The following is a 23,929-nucleotide window of genomic DNA, read 5'->3' as shown; positions in this document are numbered from 1 at the left end:
AAGAATAAAGAATTTGTCTTGGGCCGGTCCTTGTGTGAACTGGAAATTAAGGGATGGAGTTAGGGAGGGCTTGGTTCCAGGCAACAAAGACTTCTGCAGCAAGAGAGAAAGGAAATGGAGAGAGAACAGGAGATACATAGTGTCAATGGACAGGAGAGAGGACTATCACTGGGACACTCTACTAGGGCAGAGGTTAGCACAGAAGAAAGAAATATATGCCACGTGGATTCAAGGAAATTTGGACAGAGATAGAGAGCAAAGTGAACAGAGCTAAGAGAACAATTTATGAGATGACTATAATCACATAAACAATTTTGAAAGACCACTCTGATAATGCAGTGACCAATCATTACTTTCCTCACTCCCTCTCCCCCTCAACAAGGAGATGAACTAGACGCATAGAACAGACATACATTTTCAGACAGAGAACGTGTGGATTTATTTTACTTGTGTAACCTTCTGTCAGAATTACCACGCTAGTGGAGATGCAAAATCCATTAGCTACTGATATCACGGGACTGGGGTATTTAGGACTGTTTGTAGTGAATCTTGGGAGAAGGACGGCAGTCTCTCCAGGTCTACAACTGGAAGGTGTGGAGTTTCTTCCTCCATCTTGGCACCACATGGACTTTTTTTCAGAGTCTAACACTTGGCTGGCCACTGATTTGTGCTCCTCTGTGCTTCCCTAAAAGCTGCTGAGAGATAGCTCTGACAACTGCCAACACTAACGATATAGTTAACATTAAGCTGAAAGAGACTCAAAAGAGCCTGTGACCAGTAAGTGTGGCACTGACTAGACCTGGTTTGGAGACATGGTCCCATTTACCCCTTAGAGACAATATCCTTCTCCTAGAACTCCAAGCTGGAGAACTAAGGAAGTGCCTTGACCTCTCTCTGGGAGAGGAAGGAGTTAAATAAAGAAACCAACTAATTCTCCCTCTGCAGTTGGCAGCATGCTACTATGCTGCCTGCATACACCTGGAGATTATTTCCCCTCCCACATTCCTTCTCTATTCTTTTCCTCAAAGCTGTTTATTTCCATTTTTATAAGAAGAAATTAGGGGCTACTAACTCCCATTGGGTGGCTCATGTTATCCATCGTGATGGCAAATGGGAAGTGGGGAGGCAGCCTGAGAAAAGTCCATGGCCCCTCCTGCACTTAGCATGAGGCATGCAATGGGAGGCAGCCAAACAATGCTTTCTTTCCTGGAAGATAACAGACATTTTCAGTTACATTGCTATAGTATTCCTTAGCCAGCCTATCTAGGTGATAAGCAGAAAGATATGCCTAACATGAATGAAAATCCCTTAGACTAGAGATATTTTGTGAGCCTACACAGACCAAAGAAGGAGAGAGGAGTGCTCTTCTGGAATCATTTTTTGGTGCACATTGGATTTCTCCACTTTCAGCCACAATTTACAGATGAGTAAAGATACTTGTAGAGTGAGGGACCCTGCTCAGTCTCCTCTCTCCATGCCTAAACTCATTACCAGTATTTTATATTATAGATGGATGCTAGCATCCATGGAATTATTGTTAGTCTTTCCCAAAGAGATCAATCTTCTCAAAGCTTATATGTAGGAGACTGGGATAAGCCTAACTCTCTTAAATCATGGGGAGCCATGATTCATTTTACTTGTGGGAGACACTTATGCAACTTTATGCTCAACTATGCTCATTTGTTACAAGAGAGGGCTTCTATTGTTGGGAGAGGGGGTCTTGAGGATTTGGTTGGCAGTGGAAGTGATGGAACAAAGAAGGAAAGGAAAGGAGTGTTAAGGAGGTATTAACAGTATGCACAGAAGAAAGCAGAAGGAAGTTCAAGGAGGATACAGACAGCAGGGAAATGTTGCTATTGTTTGCTATTGTGATTTGCAGTTTCAGGTGCAAGCATCCTTTTCATTATATTATGCTATGGAAATGCTTGTTTTTTCCATAAATTAAAAATAAAAATAAAATAAAATTGGCAGCACAGAAAAAAGTTTGCTATTGTTAAGTTTGATCTGTATCTTTTTAAGCCAAAATATGTAATAGAAGTTCAAGTTTAATATACAAGGCTCTTCTGTTCTCTGCATATTGAAATGTTCATATTTGTGAAGGTTGGTCAAATTCAAAGTTAAAAAGGAAAATTGGAAGAAAAGAAATATTTGCCAGGCATTCCTCAGTCAAGGTATCCAAGGGACATGTCTATATTTGATACAGAGTAGTCACATTATTTTTTGTTCCCAAGCCTGCTTAAACAAAATGTACTTGAGAACATGTCTTTAAACTTGGGACAGGGCTAGCCCATCTACTCATCTCATGAGTCCCAGAAGAATTCAGAACAAGTGCCATCTGCTGCAGGGAGCAGCTGATCCCAGCTGGGCAGCACCATCAGAAAGAAGACGAGAAGGGGCTACAGAATGCAGTGAGGGTAGCCAGGAAGGGGAGGGACTGAGGGGACCTGCAGGGAACCTGCAGCAGAGTAGTCTAGCCCCAAATAGTCCATGTACAGGAACCGCAGAGGGAAGTATCACTGAGAAGAATCTTCCTTCCTTGCCATCTCTCACCCCTACCCAGGGCGATACTGTCAGACTGGCCTATGTTTGGACCCTGGTGAGCGTCCCTGCAGAAAAGACAAGCTAGTCCCCGTAGGTAGGGGCAATAAGCCAGGCACATAAATGGTCCCCGAAGCGTAACTAGTTCTTCATTTAACAAGCAAATCTTTGACAAAAGGCTGACAAAAACAATCATATTTCTATTGCTTTCATTTAAAGACCAACTTCAGGCTAAGAAGATAACTTATAAAAGCCTTTAGAGATAGGTGGAAGCATGTTATTTGAGGCTTCTCTTTCAAAATTCTTTCTCTTGTCTCATTATTCTTATTTTGTTTCAGATCATGTTTAAAGTTAAAAAGAAAAGTTGGCTACATTCTCCTCATCTATACTGATGTTTATGTCTAAAGGATTCATTCACAGGAAAAGGTTTCTCTAAATGCTGGATGTCTTTTAAACACAACCATAACTCTCTCCAGATACAGACACATTAGCGGGGGAAATCTCATGAGGCTTCTTTGTAAATTAGGTGAGAGTACAACCAAGTGAATCCAGGGAATTTGTTTTCTGTCTGCCCTTAATGGACTTCCATCTACAGATGCTTTATTACAACGTGACCTTGATGAAAACCCTAACAAATTTTTTTCCACATTCCCCATCCCTTTAAGGTAATTAAACTCAAGGATCACAGAGCCTTACCTCAAGGATCAGAGGGGCCTTAGAGGTCATTTCACACTCTCATGTTATAAATGAGGAAACTGATTCCCAAAGGAAATCAAGAAGTCAAGTCAAATCAAGAAGCATTTATTAAGCCCTCACTATGTGCCAGGCATTGTATTAAGCCCTAGGGATATAAAGAAAGGTGAAAGACTTGCTCTCAAGGAGCTTGCAGTTTAATGGGGGGACAACACGCAAACAACTATATAGAAACAAAATACATACAGGATAGGTTGGAGATCATCTCCAAGGGAAGGAGCTAGCATTGAGGGGTATCAGGAAGAGCTTCTTATAGAATGTGAGATTTTAGATGGGACAAGAAGGAAGCCAAGGAAGCCAGGGTGTGGAGATAAGGAGAGAGATCATTCTGAGCATGAGAGACTGTAGTGAAAATGCCCAAAGTCAGAAGATAGACAAGTCTTGTGCAAGGCAGAGCAAAGATGCCAGTGTCACTGGATTGCTGAGTATGGGGGAGGTGAGAGCCAAGTGTATGAAGACTGGAAAGGTAAGAGGGGGCCAGGAGATGAAGAGTCTTGAAATCCAAGCGGGATTTTGTATTTCATTCTGCAAGTGATAGGAAGGAGTTGCTCAAATAGAGGGATGGCATGCTCAGATATGTGCTTTAGGAAGATGAATTAGACACTTGAGCGAGGAAAGACTAGAAGGAAAGAGACACAAGGCAGGAAGACCGACCAGCAGGCTTTCAAGATAGTCCAGGAGTGAAAAGATGATGGCCTGCACCACAGTGGCGGCAATGTCAAAGAAAGAAAGGGGCATATATAAGAGATGTTTTGAAGGTAAAACCAACAGGACAAGATGACAGAATGGACATGTGAGACAAAGAAGGTGAAGAGTCAAGGATAACACCTGGGGTTGTGATCCTGGGTGACTAGAAACATAGTGGTGCCCTACACAGCTATAGGAAAGATAGGAAAGGTGAAGACTTTGGGGGAAAGATAAAGAATTCGGTTTTAAATAAGTTAAGCTTAAGATGTCTATAGGATATCCTGTTAAAGATGTCAAATACTCAGATGGAGATTCAAGTCTGGAAGTTAGGAGGTAGCTGAAAGCTGGATAATTAGATCTGAGAATCATTATTATAGAGATGATCATTGACTCCATGGTAGCTGGTAAGACTACCAAACAAAATAGTCTAGAAGGAAAGGATAAGAAAGCCCAAGACAGAGAGCCCTGGGAGATACCCACAGTTATGGGGTGTGACTTGGTGGAAGCCCCAACAAAGGAGACTGAGTGGTTAGAGAGGGAGGAGAAGTAACAGGCTAGAGGAGTGTTGCAGACGCCCACAAGGAAGAGAGTATCAGGGAGAAGAGGGTGACTGACAGCATCAAATGCTGCAGAGAAGTTAAGAAAGATGAGGATGGAGAAAAGGCCATCAGATTAGAAATCATCGGTAAATTTAGAGAGAACAGTTTCAGATGAATAATGAAGTCAGAAGACAGACTGAAGAGTTAAAGACCAAAATGAAAAGCAAAGAAAGTAAAGGCATTGATTACAGATAGATTTCTTAAGGAGTTTAGCCACAAGAGGGCAGATATGTGGAACAATAGCTTGTGGGGTGGATGGATCAAGTGAGGGTTTTTTGAGGATAGAAGAGACAAGGGCATGTTTGTAGGCAGTAGGGAAACAGCCAGTAGACAGGAAGGATTAAAGAGAAATGATAGAGAGAGGATGATGGAGGACAATCTGTTGGAGAAGATAGGATGGGATGGGTTCACTTGTGCATGCAGAGGGGTTTGCCTTGGCGAGAAGGGTAATCTCTTCATGTGAGACAGAGGTGAAGGAGGAGATAGCAGCAGAAGGGATCAGAATAAAGTGAAATGAGGAGGAGGAGGAGAGAAGAAGGAGCTCTTGGCAAATGGCCTCAATTGTTTTCAGTGAAATATAAGATTCTCAGCTGAGAGTATGGGGGAAGGGAAGTAGAGGCATCATGGGAGGCTTGAGGAGGGATGCCAAAGTTTACAAAAGACATTGTGGTGAGTAGCATAGTGAGTCAATTTGTTATTGTAGTTTAGTCATTTTCAGTCGTGTCTGACTCTTTGTGACCCTATTTGGGGTCTTCTTGGCAGAGATACTGGACAGATTTTCCATTTCCTTTTCCAGCTCATTTTTACAGATGAGTAACTAAGACAAACAGAGTAAAGTGATGGTTTGCCCAGGGTCACCCAGCTAGTAAGTGTCTGAGGCTGGATTTGAACTCATGAAGATAAGTCTTCCTGATTCCAAGCCCAGAGCTCTATCTACTGCACCACCTAGGTGTCCTCAAGTGAGTTAATTAGAAAGGTATAAAAGGATTGCCTTGCTGCAGTGAGGGCACAGTGGAGATTATGTGACATAAATTTGTAGTGGACCCAGTTGATAGTTTCATGGCTGCCTCCAGGCTCTTTCAGGGGCATGCACATAGGAGTTAAGGCAGCAAATTTGGAATAATCCAGAGCAAAGGCTAGCAGGGCAAGAAGCCCAGGGGACCCAAGAGAAGAGACCAATATAGAGATGAACTGTTTCATCAAGGGGTCAAGGTGGGAGAGTGAAACCAGTGTGGGGGTGATGGCCTGGCAAAAAACTGAGGGATGTTTGGGGCAGCTAGGTGGTACAGCAGATAGAGCACCGGTTTGCCCATGGCCCTGCAAATAACAGGTGGCAGATTTGTGACTGGTCTCCAGGTCTTCTGACTTGAGATCCAGTGGTTCTTCTACTGTCCCACATGTACAGTACAGAGATAGAAGCAAGAGGAATAATTTTTAAGAAAATGAAGAATGGAGTAGCCAGGTGGTGCCAAGGATAGAGCTCCAGCCTTGAAGTCAGGAAGACCTGAGTTCAAATCTGGCCTCAGACCAGATACTTGACACTTACTAGCTGTGTGACCCTGGGCAAGTCACTCAACCCCAACTGCCTAGCAAAAAGCAAAAAGAAAAAAACCCCAAAAGAAAAAAACAAAAAAAAAGTGAAGAATGGTTTTTCAAGTGATACTTACTGCTGGTAGAGGACATATGGCTGTAGTCTGACCTGAAATATAAAAATCTTAGTATAAGTATAGTTGTACCATCTAATTTTTCTTTATCCAAACAATTACAACAATTCCCATTCACACAGCACATTAGGCTTTCCAAAGTACTTTCCCAAAACAGCCTTGTATGGAAACATTATTCTTCTCATTTTGTGTATAGGGAAACAGGGTCTAAAAAGGTAGGCGACCTGCCCATTATCATATAGCTAGTTAAGCTTACCACAAAACCAGAATTTAAACTAACACTCCCAACTCTAAAGCCAATGCTGTTTCCACTGCATCTAATGGTTCATCTACGTAAGTGTTACACATGTAGTCTTACGCAGCATTCACCAGACTAAAATCTATGCATTTATTTTTAAAATTACAATTGCTGATATTGGGACTGGTCATCTGCCATTTAAAGTTTCATCAGACTAAATTCCAAAAGATAGTAAGAGTTGACATTTCGACAGCAAACGTCCACTAACCATGGGTATCTGCCAAGGCTTTGTCCCAGGCCTTCTCTTCTTTCCTTACATTCTTTCTGTGACTCCCAACAGCTCTCGTGGGTTTGATTCCATCTCTACACTGATCCCTCCTAGAATGAGCTGTACATTCTCCTTTTGTCTCTCCCCTGAGCACCTGTCTTACATAACCAACTGCTTAGTGGACATTTCCAACTAGACGTCCTATAAGCATCTCAAATTCAATATGTCCAAAAGACAGCGCATCATCCACCCAACCCCCACTCACTCCTCTTCCAAAGTTCCTTTCTCAGCATCAAGGGCACTACCGTACTTTCAATCATTCAAGTTCAAAGTCTTGGTGTCACCTCCTCCCTCTCATTCACTCCCTATAATAAGTGGCCAAATCTCATCATTTGGATCTCCATAAGATCTCTAATATTTCTATTCTTTCCATTGGTGCAGCCTTCACCCTAATTCAGGCCCTCGTCACCTTTTTGCCAGGATTATTTACTGTAGTTGTCTCCTTCCCTCAGGCCTCTCTCTAATCCATCTTGACACAGCTATCGAAAGTGATTTTTGTAAAACACTGTTCTGCTGTCACCTTTCTGCTCAACAAATTCCAATGGTTCCCTATCGCCTAGAGGGCCAGATAGAAACTCCTTTGCTTAACATTCAGATCTTTTCACGGACTGGTTCTGTCCTACCATTTCTTAGGATCCAGCCATATTGACCTATTCATTGTTCCATACACAACACTAGATTTCCCATCTGGGTGCTTTGCACTATCTCACATGCCTGGAATTTACTGCCCCTCCCCTCTTCCCCTCCCCCTTCTGCTTCTCTGAAGCTCTGCTTTCCTTGTTTTTTTGTTGTTTTTTTTTTTTTTGGCTAGGCAATGGGGTTAAGTGACTTGCCCAAGGTCACATAGCTAGTAAGTGTTATGTGTCTGAGGCCGGATTTGAACTCGGGTCCTCCTGATTCCAGGGCCAGTGCTCTATCCACTGCACCACCGAGCTGCCCCTTGAAGCCCTGCTTTCCTACAAGACAGTTCAAGCTCTGCCATCCTCAGGAAGACTGTCCTCCTTCTCCAGTTGCTGGTACAGCCTCTCCCCAAACTACCTAATATTCGTTTTCTGTGGAATCTGTATATCCTTGCACGTCTACATGTTGCCTCTCCCATGAGAACGTAGCCTCCTTGAGGACAGGCCGTATTTGTTTCACTTTCATCTTTGTATTCCCTGGTGTTTCAAATAGTGATTGGAACATAGTAAGTGCCTGATAAATGATTGTTGACTGATGTATGAACATTCATCACAATTGTGCAATAAAAGTCATTAAATAGAAGTTCTTTGACCTAGAAATATCCCACTACTAGATCAATACTCTGAAAACATGGAGGATAGACAATCTCCATAGATTGTAAGCTCCTTGAAGGCAGGGGCTATCTTTCACCTCTTTTTGTGTTCCCAGCGCTTAGCACAGTGCCTGCCACACAGCATGTGTTTAGTAAATGACTGATATGCTAAAATATTTATCCTATCACTTTTTGCCATAGAAATAATAATAGCTAAAATGTATAAAGCACTTAATATGTTCTGGGCACTTTATCAATATTGTCTCATTTGATCCTCATGACAACCCTGGGAGGTAGGAGCTATTTTTTTTTACAAATGGGGAAACTGAGGCAAACAGAGGTTAAGGACTTGCCCAGACACACAGCTATTAAGTGTTTGAGGCTGGATTTGAATTCAGGTCTATTTGACACCAGGCCAGGTGCTATATCTATTGTACCACCTAGCTGCCCAGAAAAAATATCTGGAAACCAAGTGTGTGTCTAACACCTGGGGAATAGCCCAATAAACTGTGGAATTTGAATGTAATGGGATTATATCACTCCAGTAGACAAAACAAATATAAGGAATTCAGAAAACACAGGAGGATTATTGGTATAGAATAAAGAAAGAACAGTGAAACAATATACACAATGACTACATAATGTAAATGAAAACAACACTAAAAATCAACTGGACTTAGATTAAATGCAATGACCCATCACTTCCCAGCCATTTCCAAGCCATTCTACCCACGTTCTGGCCATCTTCTTCATCCCCTTCCCACAGGAACTCTTACTTTGTCCCCAGGGTGCTCAACTCTGAAAGGTAACCTTTGAATTCTCTTGCCCTTAACCAGGCCACTACAACGCTCTGGCCCATTTCATTTATTCCTTTTTCCTAATATAAGATTCTAGTTTCACTTTCCTTTTTTAGTTTTGCTTTCCTCAAAAAAAGGAAAGGTGGAGAAGTGCGCAGAACTTTGGGTTTGGAGTCAGGAAGACCTGAGCTCAAACCCACCCTCAGACACTTACAGCTGGGAGACCCTGGGTGAATCACTTACCCTCTGCCTGCCTCTGTTTCCTCATCTATGAAATGGGGATAATAATAGCACCTATCTCTCAGGATTGTTGTAAGGATCAGATGAGTTATTTATAAAGTTCTTTGTAACTTTTAAAGCACTACATAAATGTGTGCTACATACATACACACATACACCTATGTATGTATGTATGTGTGTATGTGTGCATGCATGTGTGTATGTGCATGTGTGTGTGTGTGTGTGTGTAGAGAGAAACAGAGAGAGATCCTGACAAGCAATAGCAGGTACAAGCCTAGAGAAACTTTGCATGACCATGTGGTTTTTTTTGTGGGGGGTGGGGTGGGGTTGAGTGTAAGCTCAAGGACCATCAGCTATGAGAGGTACAGATTCTCACAATGGATTGTTAACGTGAGGAATGTCTCATGTACACTGCAGTGGACTTCATGCATAGACAGCTGTGGGGAAAGCAATTCCCCAAATGGCAGTTCCTGCATCAAGCGAGCTGCCTTCCCACAGCTCCAAAGAGCCCCTCAAACCGAGGCTGTGGACCAGAGCACCCAAAGGCATTGCTTTTTCATTGTCAAGGACTACTAATAATTAACAGGCAAGAGTGCAGTTAATCAAAGCTGTTCCTTGCTTGGCTTTAAAAACCCTTTACAATCAGATGCCAGTCTACATTTGAAAGCTTAATATACGTTTCTTTCCCTCACACACTCTACATTTTATTAAACTTGCCTATTTGCTTGCTGGGGCAGCTAGGTGGCACAATGGATAGAGTGCCTGGCCTGGAGTCAGGAAGACATCTTCCTGAGTTCAAATCACCCTCAGACACTTGCTAGCTGTGTGATTCTGGGCAAGTCACTTAATCCTATTTGCCTCAGTTTCCTCATATGTAAAATTAGTTGGAGAAAGAAGTGTCAAACCACTCTACTATCTTTGCCAAGAAAACCTCAAACTGAATCACCAAGACTCAAACGTGACTGAAAAATGACTGAGCAATAAAAAATTCATTTGTTGTTCTCTATATATATGACAAGCCATCTTTGGCCTTTGCATAGGCTGGCCCCCATGCCTGGAAATGCACTACTTCTCAGGTTTGCCTCCAAGCTCAGCCAAAGTGCCCTTTCCTACAGGAGGCCTATCTGGATCTCCTTGGCTGCTAGAGGCTTCTCTTTGGAAATTATCTTTAACCTGTTGCTGCTGTTCATTTGTTTCAGTCATGTCTGACTCTCTGTGACCCCATTTGGGGTTTTCTTGGCAAAGATATGGGAGTGGTTTATCACTTCCTTCTCTAGCTCACTTTACAGATGAGGAAACTGAGGCCAACAGGGTTAAGTGACGTGCGCAGGGACACACAGCTAGGCAGTGTCTCAGGCTGAATTTGAACTTAGGAAGATGAGTCCAAACACAGCGCTCTATCTACTACAACCCCTAGCTACCCTTTAACCTACTTTGTACATATTTTAGATTTATTTTTAGGTATATATATTGCTTCTTCCCAATAGAATATAAGCACTTTGAGGGCAAGAAGTATTTTGTTTTGGTCTTTGTATACCAGCCTCTAGCACAAGGCCTGACACATAATAGATACTTAATAAACACTTAATGACTGAATCAATATAATGAGCTTTTGTGCTTTTCATTAGGACTTTTGATTGCATCTCCCTGTAAAGTATACCAATACGTCTCTAGAGCAGGAGTTCTTAACCTGGTGTCCAGGAACTTGTTTTTGAAAATATTTTGACAACTATATTTCAATAAAATTTATTTTGTGATACTATCTATTTTATGTATTTAAAAATATTTTTTCTGAGAAGGGATCTATAAGTTTTACAGATTGCCAGAGGGGTCCATGATACAAAAAAGATTAAGAACCCTTCCCTCGGAGGCTAAGGGTTTTTTGTTGTTTTGGTTTTTTTGGTTGTTTTGTTTTATTTTGTTTTGGTGAGGCAATTGGAATTAAGTGACTTGCTTAGGGTCACATAGCTAAGGCTAAGTTATAGTGACTGCAGGATAAATTGGTTGACTTGGACCCTTGGCAGGATGAACCCTTGTTGGAAGGAACCCTCCTTATATGTTATTTTATAAAAAGAAACCAACAAAACTCATCCCTTTTCCCTCCTGTCTTACTGCTGGAGAAGTCTTGAGAGTGCAGAAAGAAGGAGGGACTCCTCACCCAAGAGCTTCCTTGTGGCAGAAGCACATGGTAAGAAGGATGTGCTCACCCATATATATGGCCCAAGAGTGAAGTTCCTAGACAATGTCATTCCTGAATCCTAGCTTCCTAGTTAAAGGAGGAAACACTTCATAGCTAACACGTCTTGGAAGTTACCTTAAAGATTATTTCAGGTTGAAGAGCTTAGGAATCTGGTCATCTTTGGAAACAACGGAAATTATCTGAGAAGTATGAGTCAGAAAAAGAGAGGAGAGGAGAAGGGACAGAAAGGGAGGGCAGGGGAAGGGGAGGAAGAAGAAAAGAGAGGAGATGAGAAGAAAAGAGGGGAGGAGAGGAGAGGAGAGGAGAGGAGAGGAGAGGAGAGGAGAGGAGAGGAGAGGAGAGGAGAGGAGAGGAGAGGAGAGGAGAGGAGAGGAGAGGAGAGGAGAGGAGAGGAGAAGAGACATTTGACTTTGGTTATGGGAGTGGTGAAGAGGGACTAAAGACGCCATATGGAAGAGTAAGGGGCCTGGATTTTGCCTTGTTATTACAGTGAGTTATTTGGATAGTATGGTTCCAAAAGATAGTGAGATTGCTTATCTAACATTCCCAAATGTGTTTTCTTCCCAGAGGGATCCAAGCCCTTAGAGTAGTACCATAAGGCATAGGCATCTGTAGATCTCAAAAAGTGTTCACTGTAATGTTAGGGTACTACCTATCTACCAATTTCAAACTCAGTTTCTTTCTGAGGTCAGAGTCCAAATCATGGCATGTCACAAGTTTAGATAACTTTAGGACCTTACAGAAAAAATGAACCTGAAAAGGAAGGGAAATATATTTACCTTTTTTGTAAGGTGAAAAAAAAAAGGCTGCCCTGAACCCAATATAATCCTGCTACCTTCAGGGCTTATGTGAGATATGGGAGACCCTAAAATGAGGAGAATGACCTAGATGGCTTTTCAGGTCCCTTCCAACTCTAAACCAATGACCCTGTGAATCACATTCATAAAGTCTTAGACACAAGATATATTCCAAGATTTCTCTAGGTATGGGTTTAAAGTACTAATTCCTCGGTTCAGCCTCCAAGATCATTTATATAAATTGTTATGTTAGGCCATCTTTATTACACTGTAAGATTTACCAAACGCTTTCCCTACAATAGCCCTGTAAGAAATAGTAGAAATGTTATTCTCATTTTACAGATGAGGAAACTGAGGGCTTGTGAGGTGAAATGACTTCCCCAATTCACATCTGGCAGATGTTTGAGTCACTGTTCTAAATTAGGTCTCTTGACCTCAAATCCTATACTCTCTCCATTATGACATGCACTCAATCCTAGAACAACGCTCCATTCTTCATAGATATCAAGTCAGCCCTGTTGATTGGCTAAAGACTTAGGCAACTCAATGACAAAGGCATTAGGATGAATTGATGTATTCTTCCTAATTTTACTGGTGTATGCTCCATTATACTCTCTCAACTCCGCAGCTGTCACCAGAAGCTAAATGTCATGGTTCTTTCCAATAAAAAAAAACCTGAACATATTGAACTATAAATATTTTTGAAAGTATTCCTATTGCTTATTTAAATGACCTAACAGAGAACATAATGCCAGTAGAAAAGAATGAAAGGAAAATAGCATTTGGCTTTCCCTTTTCAAATAAAATGCCTTAGTAATTGTAGAATTTGAAAAACAGAAGAAATCTTGGAGAGCATCTAGTCCAATTACCTTGTTTAATGTGTATGGAAATTGAAACCTGGAAAGGATGAAATGATTTTCCCAAGGTTACACAGTCAGCTAGTGAAAAGCCGAGGCAAGAGCTCCGTTTTCCTGTCTTACTATTCTGCTACACCACAATCTCAGATTTGAACACTTTAAATATACAAATGCAACATTTTATTCAAAGAATGTCCATTTTTGTAAATGCCAAAATATGACAAATCTACTTGGCTAATTCTATTATTAGATTAATATAGTAAAATCCATGAGATGTTTAATGATTAGAGATAAAATACTATAACAATTTTGTAATAAAATGTTTAATAATTTTCTAGTTTTCTCATTTGAAATGACTAATCCCAAAGCACATGAGAGGATGTGATAGACTGCACATATGTGATAGGTTAACATATATAATCATATAATAATCATTTTGTTGTTTCGTCATTTTTTTAGTCACGTCCAATTCTTTATGACCCCATTTGGGGTTTTCTTGGCAAAGGTACTGGAATGGCTGGTCATTTCCTTCTCCAGCTCATTTTACAGATGAGGAAATTGAGGCAAACAGGGTTAAGTGACCTGCCCAGGGTCACACAGATGGTGTCTGAGGCCAGATTTGAACTCAGGAAGATGAGTCTCCCTGACTCTAGGTGTGACACTCTATCCATAGCGCCACCTAGCTGCAAGGACTTAGCATGCTCATAATACAGAATGAACTAAAGTGCATTTGGAATCACACTCCTTCATTTTAGAAGCAAGAAAACTGGTGCTCCTCAAAAGAATACGAGCTGCCTAAGTTTACCTGGTGATAAGGAATCAAGATTCGCACCCATGTCTTATAACTCTAGAACCAGTGCTCACCCTTTCCCATGCCACATCCATCTCCAGTGAGTCTCAAGTGGATTTGGCTAGAGCAAGGCCTGTTTCATTTCTGACTTTGCATCTTCAGCATCTAGCATGGTGCCTGGCACACAGTAAGAATTTAATAAATCCTTGTTGACTGCTTGATTAAGAGATTTAACGAGTTTTATGTGGGACACATTTTGTGAATAGCAAAGTGGTATGGTTGCATTTTAGAACCATCACCCCGTGTGTGTGTGTGTGTGTGTGTGTGTGTGTGTGTGTGTGTATACACATATATATGTAATATGCATATACACATATACATATATACATAATATATACATACACACACACACACGCACACACACACACACACACACACACATATCTCTATCTAGACATATACATCAACTAGATGCCATGTCAAAACCTCTTGCTCTAGCCAGCTTCTAATTCAGGAGCCTTTTGAGAGGCCTCCAATAGGGCATAACCTACTATCAACTCAACACTGCAGGGGCTAGAAAGTTAGGGTTGACTCCATTGTTATGTAATTAGTAGATGGAAATAAATTGCATTAATCTGTCCATAACAGAGATAGGAGGCAGTTTAAAGCTTAATGGCTAGAGTGTTGGCCTTAAAGTCAAGAAGACAGGGTCAAATCCTATCTTTGACACTTACTAGCTATGTGCCCTAGGCAAGTTCCACACAAAAGATCACAGCCTGTAAACTCTTCCAGTTGACCTGGGAACTCCCCATAGTCCTCTTTCCCCTCCCCTACATTTACATGATATGCATACTTGGTGAGCACAAACAGCGCACAGTTGAGTTTTTTGGCTAATTTCTGGGTTTCTAATTATATTTTCCTACAATCTTCTTTCCCAGGAAATTGGCATAGAGTTTAAGATTGTGCCCCTTTGCCTTTATGCATAATATCACTCACTGCACCACAAATCTCACTGGTATTAACTTTCAGCAAGTGTCCAGGGCACTGGACCAGATACTATGTAAATTTGGTTAACTAAGGAAAACAAATACCTACAGTAAGTAATAAATGTATCACCTTCTCTTGATCAGAAAGAAGAAGTACTATGACTTCTCCCTGTCTTTCTCCCTGTCTATTTCAGATTTGATTTCTTCAGTTTATTCTTTCTTATCTACCCATTCTAAAAACACTAGATTCATGACCTGGCTCTCATCTCCCAATTCTGTGATATCATCAACTGGAAGGGAGCCATAGGTAAAGGGCATTGTATGACCCTGATTCAGCAGTTCAGGGATGACGTGAAGGGGGTGATTCTACAATGCTTGATTACAATGTCCGAAGAAATGAATCCACTTGGTGTGTAGTCTCACTTGAAAGAGCGGGTCAGTGGACAAATCTTACTAATGGCCGTTCTAAAGCCAAGTCTCACTTGTTCTATTTCCTTTATGTAGATATAAAACAATCTTGCCTGTCCTTTTGTTAAGGGGATTCAGTTACTTAAAATAGTTTGCTACTCTCTAGCAGTCTGGCTTGTCAGCCGTAGGCACTAAAAAGCACACTGAAGTACAAAGCTCACTTTCAAGTGGATTTGGGAAATTGTGGCTTCCAACCAAAAACAATTACGGCTGAAGAATATCGCCTTGCTTACAATCTTAGCTTGAAGGCTATGTTGGGCAGCAGCAATGCCATGCCAAGCAAAGAGAAGAATGTCAGGGCAAAAAACATAAGAATTAATTAAAGACTGAAAGGTACAATTATTTGAACAAATTAACAGTATATAGGTAGCTGGGTGGATAACACTAATCATAACATGTTTCTTTGTTTATTCTGATCTATAACATTTGCTGCTGGGCAAATGGGCAAAAAGCCATGCGAGTATTAAATAATGAAAAGACAAAGTCTATCTTTTTGATAGCTTTCTTTTTACATCTACACAAGGCAAGTTTTTGACTGTCACTTTCATTCAAACTGATTAATTGCAATCTATATTTACAGTGATATATTACCAAATGGGCAGATAGGTGGTACAATGGATAGAGTGCTGGGCCTGGAGTCAAGAAGGCCTGAGTTCAAATCAAGCCTCAGACACTTACTAGCTGTATGACCCTGGGAAAGTCACTTAATCCTGTTTGCCTCAGTTTCTTCATCTGTAAAATGAGCTGGAAAAAGAAATAGCAAATCACTCCAGTATCTTTGCCAAGGAATTCCCAAATGGGATCATGAAGAGTCAGATACAATTAAACAATAATTATTAGAGGGGAAGGATAGCAGCTGTGGGCAGGCAGAAAGACTTTCTGTGAAAGGTGGTACATGCCGAGTTCTGAAAAGGGCTAGAGATTCGAAGAGGCAGAGGATAGGAAGATATATTTTCCACTTGTGGGAGACGGGACACAGAATGTCAGAAGGCCAGTTTAGTTAAAACATAACATGTGTGAAGGTAACTAATGTGAATAAGGCTCAAAAGGCTGAAGGATGTCTCTGTAAGCTTTACACTGCTGGAAAAATGTGAGCTGTTATTATCATATAGATAGAGATTTGGGAGGGAAGCAGAAGGAAAGGGAATGAGCATTTATTAAGCACTTACTATGTGCCAGGTACTGTACTAAGCACTTAAATAAATATTATCTCATTTGATCTTCACAATAACCCTTCAGTTGCTATTATTATCATCCCCATTTTACAACTGAGGAAACTGAGGCAAACAGAGGTTAAATGACTTGTCCAAGGTCATAGCTAATATGTGTCAGAGGGCAGATTGGAACTCAGGTCTTACTGGCTGCAGTCACAGCTCTCTATCCACTGAGCCACTGGGTGCCTCTATTTGGCCTTATAGTTAAGCCATTTATGAATGAAATGAATGAATTAACAGCATTTATTAAGTACTTACCACTTGTCAGCACTTAAAGTACTTACCACTTGCCAAGCACTGTACTAAACACTGGGAATATAAATACCAAAGCAAGATGCTCTTTGCTCTCAATGAGTCAGCTAACAAGTGTCTACTCTACATCAGATAGTGCTAAGTGGTAAAGATACCAAGTAAGACAAGAAAACACCAGTCCCTGGCCTCAGGAAGCATACTTTCTCATGTCCACTCTTCATGACTCCATTTGCGATTTTCTTGGCAAAGATACTAGAATGGTTTGCCATTTCCTTCTCATTTTACAGATAAGGAGACTGAGGCAAACATGGTAAATCGACTTGCTCAGGGTTACACAGCTAAGTAAGTGTCTGATGCCAGATTTGAACTCATGAAGATGAGTCTTCCTGACTCCTAGGCCAGTGCTCTTCGACTGTGCCACCTAGCTGCCCCACAAACTATTAGGTACACATATAAGATATACACATATAAGATATATAGGGAGGGGATGGAGGATAATCTCAAAGGGAATGGAAAGGGCCTCTTGCAGAAGGTGGACTTTGTTCTGAGTTTTTAAGGCAGCTGAGGAAATTATGAGATAAAGGTGAGAGAGCAGAGCATTCTGAGCTTGGGGAGACTGCCAGTGACAAGGCAAAGTCAAAGATGGAATGTGAGGAAGAGCAAGGTTGGTGTCTGTGATGGCAGAGTGCACCCAGAGGGAAGAAGCATAGGAAGACAGGATAGATAAGAAGGGGCTAGGATACAAATGGCTTTACATCCCAAACAAAGTTTATATTTGATTCCAGAGATAACAGGAGTCACCAGATCACACTGAGCAGGGGAGTGGCAGGTCAGACCTATACTTTACAACAGAAAGCACCTTGGCAGCTTAGCGAAGGATGGACTGGAGTGGGAAGAGGCTTGAAGCAAAGAGATCAACCAAAAAGTCACCGTAGTAACCCAGCAGGAAGCAACAAGAGTCCAACTAAGGTTGTCTCTATGTGAGTGGAGAGAAAGAGACGGATTTAAAAAGAGATTGGATATGTGGAGCACGTGAGAGGGAGGAGTCAACGGCGACACCAAATTTGTGAGCCTGGACGATGGGGAGAATGGTGGTGCTCTAGACAGTGAAGCAAAAGATGGAAAGAGGGGAGGAAAAAGAGGGGGAAAGATTATGGGCTCTGTTTCAGACTCGGTGAGTTTGAAATGCCTTTTGTCTGAGATGTCCAAGAGGCGGTTGGAGGTGGGTGATGACCTCAAATGAGAGACTAGAACTGGATATACAGATCTAGAATTAGCTGCATATAGATGATAATTGAATCCATGGAAGATGATAAGACCACCAAGTTAAATAATGTAAGTCAAAAAATAAAAGAGCGGCCAGAAAAGAGCTTTGTGGGACATGCATGGACAGTGAGGATGGCATGGATGAAGAACCAGCAGAGGAAACCGAGGAGTAGTTGATAGTTGTTGTTTGTCCTTCATTCTCGAAGAGGACCATGACATCAGGAAGGTGATGCCATGACCTGCAAGTGAATTGGATTTAAGTGAGGCTGTGCAAAGTCACCAGCCTCACTTTGTCCTCTGGAACCATCTGGGTCCAGGGGCAAGGTATAGATCAGGATGACTGGAGATGGCTCCTGGATGGATAGAAAGAGAACTAAGAGAAAGCAGTATCATGAAAACCTAGTGAGGACAGAGTACCCAAGAGGAAGTGATCAACAGTGTCAAGGGCTATAGAGAAGAAGGAAGGAAACAGGAAGCATTTATTTAAACACCTACTATGTATCAGATGTTATTTCCTATCTATCCTGTATATAGCTTGCTTTGTATATATTTGTTTGAATGTTGTCTGGAAGGATGGTGGTGCTCTGACAATAATACAAAAAGATGAAAATATGGGAAGGATAGGAGAGGAGATTATGGATTAGCACTGTGCTAATATTATCTAATTTGATTCTCATGACAACCCTGAGAGGTAGGTGATATTATTATCCTCATTTTACAGTTGAGGAAACTGAGACAAAAGTTGATTTGCCCAAGGTCACACAGCTAGGAAACGTCTGAGATCTTCCTAATTCCAAGCCCAGTCCTCTATCTACTGCACCACTAATCAAGAAAGACAAAAAATGAGAAGAGTCCATTAAGATTGACAATTAAGAGACCATCAGTAACTTTGGAGACTGACATTTCAGTTGAATAATGAAATCAGAAGCAAGATTGTAGAGGGTTTAGAAGTGAGAGATAGGAAAGTAGAGGCAATAAGAGAAAGCAACATCCTCAAGAAGTTTAGCTACAAATGGGAGGCGAGAGATAGGCCAATTGGTAGTGGGGATGATAGGACCAGGGAGAGGTTTTGTTTTTTTTAAAAGATGAGGAGAAATGGGCATATTGATAGGCAGAAGGGAAGGAGCCAATAGATAGAGGGAGACTGAAGATTAGTGAAGAAGGAGTGATGATAGTAGAGGTAATTTGCTACAGAAGTCAAGAGGGGATAGGATAAAGGGCACAAGGGTTTACCTTGGTAAAGACAAAGGCTACCTCATCAGTTGAGACTTGAGAGGAGGTAGTAATGGAAGAGGATGTGGAGAAGAGGGAACATTTTGACAAATGCGCTCTCTCTCTCTGTCTCTCTGTCTCTCTCTCTCTTTCTCTCTGTCAATATGAGTTAAGGTCATCAGTAAAGAGGGTATGAGGCTTAAGGAGAGACAAGAAGGTTTAACACAGCTGTAGAGAACAGAACATTTGTGTTGCTGGAGTGAGGGCCCAGTTGAGAAGAAATAACAAAAGGGGCAGCTAGGTGGAGCAGTAGATAGAGCTCTGGCCTTGGAGTCAGGAGGACCTGAGTTCAAATCCAGCCTCAGACACGCTGTGTGAGCCTGGGCAAGTCACTTAACCCCAATTGCCTTGCCAAAAAAGAAAGAAAGAGAATAGATAACAAAAATATGAAAATCCATCTGCATAGTTTCACTATTTCTTTCAGCTCCATTCAGCAGCACATGAATAATTGAGGAGGCAGATAGTGAGACTTAATTGAGGTTGGGATTTAGTAAGGCATGATCAGCAATGGGAAACATAAGCAAGGGATTCAAAGATAAAGGATAGTGTAGAGTTGGTCACTGTCAAGTGAACATTATCAAGTTATTCACCATCAAGTTCACTACCAAGGAAGAGTTGGTTAAGCAAAGGGCTGAGAGAAAGAAGGAAGGGGAGTGTAGTGAGAGGTGGGGAATCTTCAGCCTCGAGGCCACATGTGGCCCTACAGGTCCTTGGGTGCAGCCTTTTGACTAATGCTAAGTTTTACAGAACAAATCCTTTCATTAAAGGGATTTGTTCTGTGAAATTTGGATTCAGTTAAAGGGCTGTACTTGAGGATCTAGAGGGCCACATGTGGCCTTGAAAGCACAGAAGGCAGAAAACCTTCTCCACCCCTGGTAGCTAATACAAGGATGGTCACCTGAAAAAGAGCTGAGGGGTGCAGGGCATGGAAGTCATAGTGAGGAGGAAAAGCAGCGTGTATGTGTATGTGTGTAGGGGTTAAAAAGCATAGGAAAAGACAGACAATAAAAGACTGTGATCAGAGAAAAGAATTTCCGGGGCTGTGAAGAAGAAAGTAGAACCCTTCTGGGTGATGACAAAATCTAGGGTTTGATCATCGCTATGTGAGATGGGGTAAAGGAATATGGAAACTGAGTGAAACTGAGGAACCTAGAAGTTAAGGTATTTGAAGGGATATCAATGTGCATGCTGAAATCCCCTAGTATGACAGAAGATGAGAAGGTGAGGAAGACGATGAGCCAAACACTGAACTCATTGAAGAAGGAAATAGAATAATCTGGGGGTCAAGTAATAATGGCCATCAGTGTCTGGAATGGGTAATAAATTTGGAAATCATGAACCTCAAAAGAAGACAGATTGTTTAGAAGTGACAATGATGAGCTAAGAGAATTCTGATTTACAAGCAGTGAACTATGGAGGTATGGAAGTGTGGCAAGAGAAGCCATGTCATCAGAAGGGAGCCATGTCTCTCATTGAAGGGCAGACAATGGAAGGAGTAAGAAACAATAGATTACAAATGAAAGAGTGATCAAAGATCTTACAGGTAGTGGGAGAGACAACACATATAATGGAGTGATGGCCAAGGCATGGAGTTAGGGTCTGAGATATCACAAAGACACTGTGTGGGATGATACTGCAGTCCCTTTTCAGGGATAACAACTATTGATTATAATTCAAGGCTAGCTTCCGACACATAAGCTATGTGAGCACGGGCAAATCACTCTCTTTAAAACTGTATTATAGATGGGTTACTGATTCATTGGAGGAGGAAGTTTTCACACCAGAGGCGTTGAAGTGACAGGTCTCCATGAAACTATGTAAGAAAATTGCTATGAGAGCTTTCAGAATGTAAATCCCCATAAACTCAACCCAAAAGTTAACAAATTTTGTCTTGACTAAATACCAGAAAACTGACTTGAATTCTTAAGTAGTCAATAATTATCAGAGAGAAAAGTAAAGGGTGGTGGATCTGGCAAAAGGAATTTTGCTTTGTGACAGGGAACTGAAAAAAAAGGAGAAACTAGGGATGACAAAACTAAGATTTAAATACAAATGTTCATTTTAAAGAGGAGAAAATAAATCCTATGTGTCAAAGATCAGGCAACCTAATATAACTAATGACATCTTACTTAGATGCATCTTTTTCAGTTCTCTCCTCAAAGTTTAAGGATGATATTGAAAGAATAAAAATTCTTCACCTAAGCCTGCACTGTGGCAGCCACAGTTTTAGTACCACAGGCTCTAAAGAGCTCCATAAAACCATCAGCATTAACAGCCCATTGCTTGCAGACATAAGCAGATGTCCTGCTGACTGTCTAAGTCTAAAGGATAATGTCACCATCTGGGTCAGTGCCTTCTACCAGCCCAGCTAAAGTCCCTTTTTATCTGTTTTAGGGAGAGATTGCAAACTGGAAGTGAATTGAAATGTCAGAGGTTTGAACCAAATAAGAATAGGTTGTTTATTATGGCTTCTTGGATTCACATTCCAGGTCATAGGAGGCAGAAAACAAAAACCCTGAAATGAAAGTTGATAAACGTCACAAATTCACAAAAGCAACAAAAGAGCTGAAAATTAGAAATTATAATCTCTTTAGCTGATAATTAGCTTTTGAAATCAAAGTTAAACACAAACAGGAAAGTCCCCCAGTAAAGTCAGTACCAAGATGGTTAAATTTCTCAGGTTGGGGATGGGAAAATCCAAGGAGAGCTTGCAGCCCGAGGCTAGTTCAACTCCAGTGCTAAATACTTCAGTCCATTCTAAGCTTTGTACTCTCTAGGAACTCCCCCAGGTCTACCCTGCAGTTCAGCCAAACCCCAGAATGAGTCCTAAATGGCCCCAGGCTCATTTTCTAGTTTGGAAATAACGCGATTCTAAAGCAGATCTCTGTCCCTCAAGGTTCCTCCCGAGGACATGCCACCCTTTCCTCTCCAGGTCATCCCAGGTCAGTAGCTATATCCTGAGGGCTGGGCAGGGGAGGCACTGGGAAGTCCAGCCCGCGATAGGAGCTGGGTAGGAAGCACTGGCAGGAGCATTCAGCCTTTTGTCCTACACAGGAAAACAGTGGTGGTGAGGAAAAGAGTAATTATTCTTCTACTGATATTTTGAGCTAATTATTTTATTTTGCTGGCTGATAGGAAATGGTATGTCATTTAAATAATCAGAAGTCTATTGTACTAGGTTTACCCACCTCCCCTTTATCTCAAAAGTCGAGAGTCTGAGACTCAGGAAGGGAGGGAGACACTCTAATGATTCAACTGAGGGGGGAGGATTGGGAGGAGGGGGGTTATGGTCAGGAAGTCTGCACTAAAGCCCCATTCTAAAGCCAGACAGACAAAAAAACCAACAACCTGATGTGTAGTATCAAAGCACCTAACCTGTATGGATACATAGAAATATACATCCACATGCACGTATATATACATACACACAAAACCAAATGCGAGCGGTCTTTTCTAACCCTGCCCAAACATCCCGAACAGAATTTAGTAGCTTGGGCAAGAAGAAAGCCAGCCCAGGACAGCAACAAGGGCAGCAGCATCTCGATCCCCTCCTAGTAGGAGGTTCAGAGGCAGGAAAATAGCTCTCCTTCCACCTCGAGACCCACTCCTAGACTCTCTCCCCAGCACAAGAGGTCTCACCTTTCCCCAGGCCCCGGCCAGCAGGTCCCAGCCCCCCGCCCCTTTCAGTGTGGGCCTGGGGCTCTCTTTTCCTAGTAACTGCTCCCAACCCCCCTAAAACTTCTGCGTCTCGAGAAAGACAGATCTTTCCCCGTGGGGGTGCTTGATCTACAGCCCAGCCCAGAGAGCAAGGTAACACCCACATGTAAACTCTCCCTACGCCACTCTAACTCTCCCCTCCCATGGTGGAGTAGAGGGGTCCGAGGACGGGTGGGGGGACCCTGCCGCCCCCGACCCGATCCCTTCGGACGCCCGCTTCTTCACCGAGCTTGGGGGAGCCCCCGCCGCCCCCCTTTTCGCGTCCCCAGCTGCAGCTGAGCCTGCGCGCTCGCTCTCCCCGGCGCCCCAGTTGCGCTCCGATAGCCGTATCCCTCCCATCCCTTCTCACCCGCCGGTCTCAGCTCCCGAGTCCACACAGTCATCCTCCTCCTCCTCGCCCCCGCCCGCCTTCGGGTCCATGGCAGGCTTGAGTCACGACTCCTCCTCGGGCTCCCGGGATGGCAGCAGCGGCAGCAGTGGCATTATCCTTTCCTTCCTTCGCTCCCGCTGGGGCCCGCCTGGGTCCTGTCCGGGGACAGCGGTCGCTCCCTGCTCTCCGACCGCAACTCTCGCATCTGTGTTCTGGTTGCGACGGCGGCCGGCGCCTTTGCCTCCTTTCTCCGCCTTCTTTCTCCTCGCTAGGCTGTGCACACTGGGTGTCAGAGCGTCCCCCTCCCTTTTCCCTCTCCCCTCCTCCTCCCACCCTCTCCCATCTCCTCTCCTGCCTCTATGGCCACGCTCCTCCCTCCCAGCGCTCTGTGAGCGTGTTTGTGTGTGTTTGTGTGTGCGCGCGCGCGTGTGCATGGATGGACGTTTGTGGGCTGCCTGCTCTGTGTATATTTTCCCTCCTGTCCATAGTTTCCTTCAGCTTAAGGACTCCGGTAAGAGAGCGAACAGCCGGTAGTGAGTAGGGTGTTGGAGGTAGGAGGACCTGAGTTCAAATTCCACTCCATTCATTTCCTCGGTGAACTCTGGGCAAATCACTCTGTGCTT

The 23,929-nt window shown here is 42.5% G+C and overlaps 1 protein-coding gene across 1 annotated transcript in view; it reads right to left on the bottom strand.

Annotated features, from left to right (window-relative positions):
• The window catches only part of FAM124A (family with sequence similarity 124 member A), a 104,918-nt gene extending 81,311 nt beyond the window's left edge, over positions 1-23,607 (bottom strand). The window contains 2 exon segments of the mRNA XM_020969997.2: positions 6,245-6,276; positions 23,286-23,607. Of these exon segments, the coding sequence (XP_020825656.1) occupies positions 6,245-6,276; positions 23,286-23,356 (103 nt within the window). The 5' untranslated portion in view covers positions 23,357-23,607.
• Positions 23,608-23,929: the final 322 nt, after the last annotated feature.

Source organism: Phascolarctos cinereus, unplaced genomic scaffold, assembly GCF_003287225.1.
Source record: "Phascolarctos cinereus isolate Bilbo 61053 unplaced genomic scaffold, phaCin_HiC Scaffold_726;HRSCAF=1367, whole genome shotgun sequence".
NCBI lineage: Eukaryota > Metazoa > Chordata > Mammalia > Diprotodontia > Phascolarctidae > Phascolarctos > Phascolarctos cinereus.
This window is presented reverse-complemented; position numbering and strand designations above follow the sequence as displayed.